Source organism: Microtus ochrogaster, chromosome 1, assembly GCF_000317375.1.
Source record: "Microtus ochrogaster isolate Prairie Vole_2 chromosome 1, MicOch1.0, whole genome shotgun sequence".
NCBI classification, from domain to species: Eukaryota; Metazoa; Chordata; class Mammalia; order Rodentia; family Cricetidae; genus Microtus; species Microtus ochrogaster.
Window position 1 is genome coordinate 79,771,941 of NC_022009.1, and position 9,215 is coordinate 79,781,155.

Below are 9,215 nucleotides of genomic sequence, written 5' to 3' on the forward strand. Positions count from 1 at the left end.
AAAACAAAAATTTAGACTTCAACATTTTTACTCCCTCTTCACTGCTTTTACGGACTGCTGTCCAGGCTGACACAGTCTGCAGATGCCACTGTGCCCAGCTAGAACTACAAACTTTGTTAGCTCAGCAAACACAAGGGCACCACCGTCTCTGGTGGAGGTGGCAGCAGTCATGCACCTGCTGATCTCAACAGTCATATGTCAACAGTTAATGCATTAAGTGCTTTCGCTGCTCAGTATACTACAATCAACAACTACGTTTAGTTCATAATTCTATTTTTTAAATTTAGCTAGACACTAAAATTTGATTCATATCAGAAAGCAAATATGAGTGACTCCAGCTACACAAAAGCCTAAATTTAAAAGATGTTTGAGCTAAAGATGGCTCAGAGGTTAAGAGCACTGGCTGCTCTTCCAGAGGTCCTGAGTTTAATTCACAGTAACCACATGGTGGTTCACAATCATCTATAATGAGGTCTGGTGCCCTCTTCTGGCCTGCAGGCATATATAACAGCAGAACACTGTATACATGATAAATAAATAAATCTAAAAATTTTTGGTTGAGTGGTGGTGGTACACGCCTTTAATCCCAGCACTTGGGAGGCAGAGGCCAGTGGATCTGTTAGTTCAAGGCCAGCCTGTCTACAGAGTGAGTTCCAGGACAGGCTCCAAAACCACAGAGAGAAACCTAAAAGCACTTACTTCAGACATAAAGAAAAAAAATATCACATTTTATTACTGCTTAAACATTTGTATAAACACTATAAATATGAATATTAGAAAATTTCAAACTGAGAAGTTTCCAAGGTTTGCAAAGTTTATACGTATATGATGTAAATTATTGCTAACACTGAATGTTCTAAAAACAATCCTTTTTCGTTATGACACTCTGAAATATAACAAGTGAAACATTTATAAAGCATTTTAGAAGTTATAAAGAATCTGGCATGCCTATGGCTGCTTTGCTTCAGCTGTTTTGCAAGTTATACTCTATGTTGAAAAAAACATTTACTCAATGAAGTTATTTCCAAATAAGGAACAGTATAGTTCCAATAGATCTCTAAACAAGTCACAATAAACCTCTGAACTTATTAGAAAATTTAAAAGAAAAAAAAGAAAGAAATGCAGGAGTAAAAGTCATCCTTCACCTCTACACTATGAGCTGAGCATTTCACAGAGCACTAGACTCTCTTCCTAACAGTACTCCAGGAGACACGTCATGCAATGGCAAGAGCAGATATACAGGAGAAAGAGTATGTTCATTATGGAAGATACAGCCAGTTATTGCCAGGGAGTTTATATGCTAAAATACTATCATTCTTTATTCTCTTAAATAAGGTATAATTGATAGAAAATTCTGACTACAAAACCCTTTTTGTAAGAACTTGAATTGTTTTGGTGCACACTCTATACATATGTGGCAGCCTGAATGAGAATGTCCTCCATGGGTACACGTGTTTACATGCTTAGCTCCCAGTTGGTGAGCTGTTTGGGAAGGAGTAGCAAGTGTAGTCTTATTGGAGAAAGTCTGTCACCTGGGTGAGCTTTGAGGTTTCCCAAGATCACCCCAGGCCCAGTCTCTTGTTTTGGAATACTTTACTGTGTAAAGATGACATTTGTTCATGCTGCAGAATATTACTTTACCTGTGTAAAGGTGTGTAACATTTGTTTACACTGCATTTGTTTAACAATGTAAGGATGTGTTGCATTTGTTTCATCTAGCCAGCCTAAGCCACCTATTGGTCTAATAAAAAGTTGAATGGCCAATAGCTAGGCAGGAGAGGTATAAGCAGGGCTGGCAGGCAGCATAAATAGGAAGACAAATCTAGGCTCCAGAGAGAAGAGAATTAGGGAGAGAGAGGAACACGCCCAGGGGAAGTCAGCCAGGCAGCTGCTGGCAGCCAGCCATGAGAAAAGCAGTGAAAGTAAGGTAGACAGGAGGGAAGAGAAGGCAGTAAGTCTTGAGGGAAAAGGTAGATAAAGACAAACAGGTTAAATTATGTTTAAAGAGTTAGCCAGAAACTCTAGGCTGAGATTTCAAAACTAATTAGTTTCAATGTCATAGATTTGGGAGCTGGTTGATGGCCCAAAAAGAAATGACCTTGGTACAGTGTCTGTCTCCGCCTGCACATCAAGAGGATGCTCTCAGACACTTCTCCAGTACCGTGTCTGCCTGTCTGATGCCACAATTTTCCTGCATGATCATATGAATTAACCGTCTGAAGCTGTAAGCAAGCTCTCAATTACGTTTTCTTCTAAGAGCTGCCTTGGTCAGTGTCTCTTTACAGCAACACAACAGTAACTAAGCTGAAAGTTATTTAACAATTTACTATTTCTTTTGAAAGTGAGAGAAAAGTGATTTAAAGCTTTAAGGGTAATAAATATATGAATATACCGTTTAAAAATGATAAAAATAATTCCTTTTCTTTTTTCTTTTAAAGACATGACCTCACTATATAGCCCTGGCTGGCATGAAACTATGTAGACCAGGCTGGCCCTGAGATTACAGAGATACCCCTGCCTCCAATTTGGGATAAAGAAATCAGTTCCTTTATAAAATTCAACTGCAGCTATGCAGGTTTGATCTAATCACCATTTATTTATTTATTTATTTATTTATTTAATTATTTAATTATTTATTTATTTATTTATTATGTATGCAATATTCTGTCTGTGTGTATGCCAGAAGAGGGCACCAGATCTCATTACAGATGGTTGTGAGTCACCATGTGGTTGCTGGGAATTGAACTCAGGACCTTTGGAAGAGCAGGCAATGCCCTTAATTGCTGAGCCATCTCTCCAGCCCCCTAATCACCATTTCTTAAAGATGAAACTCGAAGTTACAGATGGATGCCTTACAGACTCAGCATTTCTTTAAAAGCACAATGTCTTTCCCCTCTGTGGGGCAGCTTGACGTTTCTCACGCGCACCAAAAGCCTGCCATGGTATTTTCACTACAGTACCTATAAGTAGTACTTACCAAATTTATACTTCCTGTAGGAGATCCATTAAAAGATTCTACAAAAGAAAAATAAAGATTAACACATAGCAAAAAAGTTCAAAGTTGTTACTTTATGTAGGTCTAAAGGTCAGTAATACAGCTCAATAAGAGCAGAGAGACAAAACAGAACTGTTTTACACTTCTAAATACCTAACCCTTAACTCTCCAACTACCATGCCAATTTAACACTGAAATGAGAATCTGCACACCCGACGGCACACACACACTCCCAGGTGAGCACTAGGTCACAACACTAACTGTTTTCACTCGGTCTCTCATGTGTCACATGCTGTTTAATGCAATGCGAGTGACTCCATTTCCAGGCAAGAACCTAGAGCAAAGCACATTAGGTAACTGCAGAATTATTTCTGACTTCTGTCTCTGGGGATTAAAAATATATCAATAGTATCAGTCTTCAGTGTGAGATACAAACACAGGTTTTTAAAATATCTAATTGTCCATTGTTTCATCATAAATTCAGCAAAAAACATTGCAGTCTAGTTGATGAAATCATTGCATGTAATGCCATTTAGTTAAGCAATCATGATGAGAAAATAATTTTGTAATGAATGTTGGAAATATATAGCTAGGCTTGATGATGTGTGCTTATAGAGACAGAGACAGAAACAGACAGGAGAAAAGTGAGCACAAAAATGCCAAGACTCACAACTTTGTATACCTATTTGGGGGAAAATGCAAGTGTTAGAATAAGAACAAAAAAATGTAAGTAAACATTAGCAATTAAGTAGCAACTATTAACACTAATGGCGAACAATGATGTTTTCTTTCCCTTTGGGTTTTACTATGTATCTAAGCAAATTAAACTTTCAGTTATGGTGTCTCTGCTATGGTAAAACATTACTCATATACAATTTAAAGTTAATATACCTTTTCCAGGTCTTAGTAAATGTATAAATTTCATTAGTTAGATGAATCTTCAAATAGACCACACTACTTGTGCAGTTCTAAGAGGAGTAGCTGCTACCGCCTTCTACCCTCAACAACTTGTTAAACAAAGAACATTTCTTAGCTCCCCAGAACTCTGATCACAAAAAATAAAAATGGGAAATTTCATCTAGAAATATTATTGGTTTATAATCAGATGATTCCTAAAGTAAATAAATATACCGACTGTTTCCTGTCCCTTCTGTGGCGTGGCAATCTCTTTTGTCTTGTCACTAAAGAAAGGTTTCCAAACTACAGAACAGTACACAGAGATGTAAGAGGTAGGAGCTCAACTGAGAATGTGAGGCCAAGGGGCTGAAATCCATGGCTAGAAGACAATAAAGCTGACAGCCATTTAAAATCATGATCGAAAAATAAAATAAAATAAAATCATGATGCAGATTACACAATTTTATAATTTAAAAATTTTATGATTTTAAAACTGGCTTTCAAAATTATTTTCTGGGTATAAAAATCTATCAGTTAAGATATGAAGGTATCAGAAAGCACTGAAGCATTATCCTAAAAAGACACACACATAAACATGGACAAGAAGACAGCTTAGCAGATAAAGAGTGATGGCTGCCACGGCTAAGTTAGAAACCCAGAACAACAGCTGAAAGGAGAGAACTGACCTGCAAGCAATACTCTTGACATCCACAGGTGTGACATATGCACATATGTATGACACACACACACACACACACACATGTGTGCACACACAAACACACACACTATATAATTACAAACTACAATTAGTAATTTAATCTGGAGTCAATCAACAACTGATGCATGAGAGAAGTGTGTTCACAGTCTTAACCTAATTTATGTTGACAATAAGACTGACTGGGTAGAAAGTGAGTTAAAACAACATGCCAATTCTACCCACATAGAACATATAAGCTCTATTAGTATCTTCAGTCATATAGCACCTAGGTAACTTGATCATAACTCAATTTATCTTGTTCCATTCCAAGTTACACAACAAACCCACTTTAAAATTACCAAGATAATTTTCAAATGGATGAAATTAATAGTAAAGACTTTACAATAGTTATTTTAGCACGGTGAGCTGACAGACTGCTTTCTCAAACTTCACAGAAGAGCTGCCATTTTCCAGCAGCAAAGAAACACAGATAAACTGTACAGCTCCACTCCTCCTCTCCGGAGCTACAAAGTGTGACAGCTCAGAAAATAAATCCCTCCCTTAGCTACACACTCATAGCTTGAGCACTCCAGTGAATTAATGCACTGAATCGTTGTGTCCAAAAGTCTATGCACAAGTAAGTGGTCATAATCAAAAGATGTAATTAGTTCTACATTTTCCAATTTCCTTTATCTTTACATTGCTTATTTATTCAGAACATAGTAGAAAGCTGTTCAAATCTTAGATAGCTAATTGCTCCTTAACAAAGTTTCCAAATGTAATCACAGTAAAACAACCACTGGACCTAGGAACTCATGTCCAAAGGCCTCGTGGTCTACCAAAACAAGGATTTACAGCCTTTATGTGTGTGCTTTAACTCATAAAACATTTTCACACAGAGAAGTTTATTTAAAAATGATGACTTAACTACTGTATGATATAGGATAGTACAACTGAGCAAATGAGGCTTACAGTGAATAAACTATCTGACATAAGGAGTAAGCCATAGAACCACGTACCAACCTAAGCACACCCTGCACTTACTCGTGCACATCACTACAACACGCTGGTAACTCTCAGGATCAGCATTTGAAAAGAAGTAAGCAGCTGGAGAAATGGCTGGGGGTTTTCTAGGTTGAAAGAAGGCGCCCACAATGTGTGAGCTCTAGACATGGAGAGGAAGCAAACAGCTCACATTGCACATGGCTTTACAGCGGGCAGCTTCAGAGCACCTGCTCTCCTCACTTGGTCCTCATGGTTACTGAGTACAAAAGGGAAATCATCAGAAAACTATTTTGGATGATCCATGTTAAAAAAAATTCTTATTCTCATATTCCCTTATAAGCTTTAAAATATAGTACAGTTTACATTTGGGTTTAAAAACAACTTTTATCATGTTTAAAAGGTCACTCTTTTGGTAATTAGAATGCATACTGAGACACACAAACACACACACCAACACACACACACTCAGAAACACACTCATTTGCTACCACCTTACCTCCATCCCCATCGTCTGATCCTCTGAAACTAGGATCTTTTAACATGTCAAGCTCAGCTAACATCCGCACATAGAGTGCATTCTGCCTGAAGGAAGGATAAAATCTTTCATCCCGCAGCATCAATTCATATACCTGTTGAAATAATTGAGGTATTCAAAACAATACATATTAATTAATGATTTTGCTACATAAAGTATCACACGGCTACACTATTTTTCTATAATATATCATAAGTTAAAAGGTGTCAACAATAAGATAGTTTAATAACTACTATGATATTCTGAACCCTCCAGCGACTAAAAGGTTCCTACCTTAATAAATGTTATGTGATATTATAACATTTTTATGCTCTTGGAAGTAGTGCTTTCTAAGAAACAAACAAATACATATATGAAGATATATTAAGATGAATTTTTGAGGCATGCTTTTTTATATACAGGTATCTACTTACTGAATTCTTAGACAAGTATCTGGCTCTTACTTCATATTAAACAAAGCAACTCAAAATAAGGATTTTTCTAAATGGTCAAAGAAATAAAATAGTCATTTATATTACTGCAGCTAAGAGTTTTTACAACTCTAGTACCTTTCTAGTAACTATTCTACCTAAAAAAAACAAAAACAAAAAACAAAAAAAAACTTGTATGTACACAGAAATACTTTTTCAAGAAACATGAGATATGAATACCTTTCTTTGAATGTCATCAAAGATTTCTGGAGTTGGATCTTCATGATTCAAAGTATCTGCTAATTTTGCTACTAAATAGTCATCAACAATAACTCTTGGAGATGCCTAACAGAGAAAAATATAATGATCTTTGTAATTCCTAAATATTCACAGGAGATAAGAGGAGTTAATAACAGGATCACATCGCTTAAAGTGGTCAGCAGACAAGAAGCTTTACCAATGGCACTGAGTATTTAAGAAAGCTAAAATAGAGCTACAGTGTTTTGTTCATCCTGTATGTTGCAAAAGACTAACAAAGAATTTTTTTAAGACTTGCTTAATTATGTGTCTAAGTATTTCTTTTGTGTATTATATGTACTCCTAGTGCCCACAGAGTTCAGGAGAGGGTGCTGTACACCTGGAATGGGAGTTCTAGACAATTGTGAGCTGCCCTGTGGGTGCTGGGGATCGACCCAAACCTTCTGGAGAACAGCCAGTGCTCTCACCTGCTGAGTCATCTTGCTAGCATTGGCAGACAGATTTGTTCTTGATTTTTATTGAGCAAATTTGTTCTATACATTACTCCAGAATTGGAAAAAATGGAGATAATCCTACCGAAGGTTATTCAAAATCACTATTAAGGATTAACAAAGATTTACTTAAGACATAGTTACACAGTGTTAGACAGGATACACTATTCACAGGAGTTAAATCAGTCAAGCCATCAGTAGTTAGGTAATTATGACATGACTAATTTGACACCAGATAACCCTTCCGAATGTCTACTAAAAGACTACCATTATCCTAAATCCACTTTAGTGACCAATGTTGGAGGCAAAGTCCCAATGTGATATGGGAACAAAATAAATCTTAAAGATAAACCTTTTACTAGAATGTTCATTTCAAAACATATGCGACAGATGCAGAAATACGAAACCTGACCTTTCTTTTCAAATGGTGCTGGGACTGAGCTGAAGGCCTTGTGCAAGCCAGACAACTCTGTCTGCAGTCTCCTCTATCCTACTGACTTCTGTCTAGCACGGCCCTGAATCTGAAGGAACTACCAGTCTCGACTTCCATGAACTTGGACATCCTAATTTGATTTTATAAAACTGGATTCCTCTCCTAAACAATGAGAATCCAAATGCACAGGAAGGCTATCCTTAGGGTTAACCAAGGTGGGGTCACTTAAGCCATCATGCCCAACACAGGAAGGACCACACTGAGTATTATGAATGATACTGCCTAAGACAGAAACAGTGACCACAATAAATGCTTACCTTCTCAGACAAATACTGTTCATAGATTCCAACAGCAGCTGCTCTTAGCAGACCTTTGGTTTGGTTGGTCTGCTGTTTCCCATCTCTCTGATGACTTGATAAAACTTCTAGCTGCTGCTGAGCTGTAACCCGGTAGCCTTCTACTGTCATCCAGAAGAAGAGATGTGCCTGACCTCCAGTTTGCTGCATGTAATCTACCAAACAAAAGCATAGCAACAGTTATTAACGTCATACTTTAGGTTCATATTACTGTTTGAAAATAAGAAGGGTTGTAGTTTCAAATATCCAAACTCTAAGTGGACCAGAGAAAGTCCACGAGCACCCAGTGAACCCTACTGAAAGAATTACGAGCAAACAACTGAGGAAAGCTAAGGTCGGGAGACAGTCTCTCCAGGGAAGAGCACACTACCTGGTCATCTAATACTAAACGGTCAGCCCTGAAAACAAACCTGAGTAACACCACACAGAACAAACAGGGTGTATGCATGTGTTAAGGAATGTATATGTATATGCAGATCGTGCAGAACAATAATTAATGCAAACAGAGATCACTAATTTGAAAGAGAGCAAGGTGGGATATATGAGAGGATTTAGAAGGAGAAAATGATGGAATTATATTCATCTCAAAAGAGAAGAAACAAGTAAAAACAAAAGGTTTAGAAAATCTCTAATGTCAAAAAGTAGCTATAAATTGGTTAAGCTAAATAACAATTACATAGGAAACAGGAAAGCTTTTCCTATTTGTTTTTGAGAGAATCTCGCTAGCCGTTCAGGCTGGCCTGCAACTTAAGGTCTTTTCCCACCTAATCCTTCTGAATACGGGTATAAATGGGATGTTTTGAGGATAAAATTCCTACTGAATTTGCTATATAAGACTTTATATAAGTAACTATTTCATCAACATTTATTTATTCTGAATAAAGATTAGTAATTAACATGTAATTTTCTAGGTATATTAAAATTAAGATTAACGTTGTATGAAACCACATAGACTTTGATCACACAAATAATGATTCAAAGATTCACATATGCTGGTTATGTTTACCAGATAAAAATAATTTTAATGGCCGGGCGGTGGGGGCACACGCTTTTAATCCCAGTACTCGGGAGGCAGAGGCAGGAGGATCTCTGTGAGTTCGAGGCCAGCCTGGTCTACAAGAGCTAGTTCCAGGACAGG

The 9,215-nt window shown here is 37.1% G+C and overlaps 1 protein-coding gene across 2 annotated transcripts in view; it reads right to left on the bottom strand.

The window, feature by feature from the left end:
• Positions 1-9,215, bottom strand: part of Snx13 (sorting nexin 13) — a 97,709-nt gene that overhangs the window by 25,113 nt on the left and 63,381 nt on the right. For both annotated transcript variants that reach the window (XM_013347853.2, XM_005343855.3), the window contains exons 13-16: positions 8,039-8,232; positions 6,780-6,884; positions 6,091-6,223; positions 2,978-3,015 (exon numbers count right to left, since the gene is read on the bottom strand). In XM_013347853.2, coding sequence (XP_013203307.1) covers positions 2,978-3,015; positions 6,091-6,223; positions 6,780-6,884; positions 8,039-8,232 — 470 coding nt within the window. The remainder of the gene's footprint in view (positions 1-2,977; positions 3,016-6,090; positions 6,224-6,779; positions 6,885-8,038; positions 8,233-9,215) is intronic.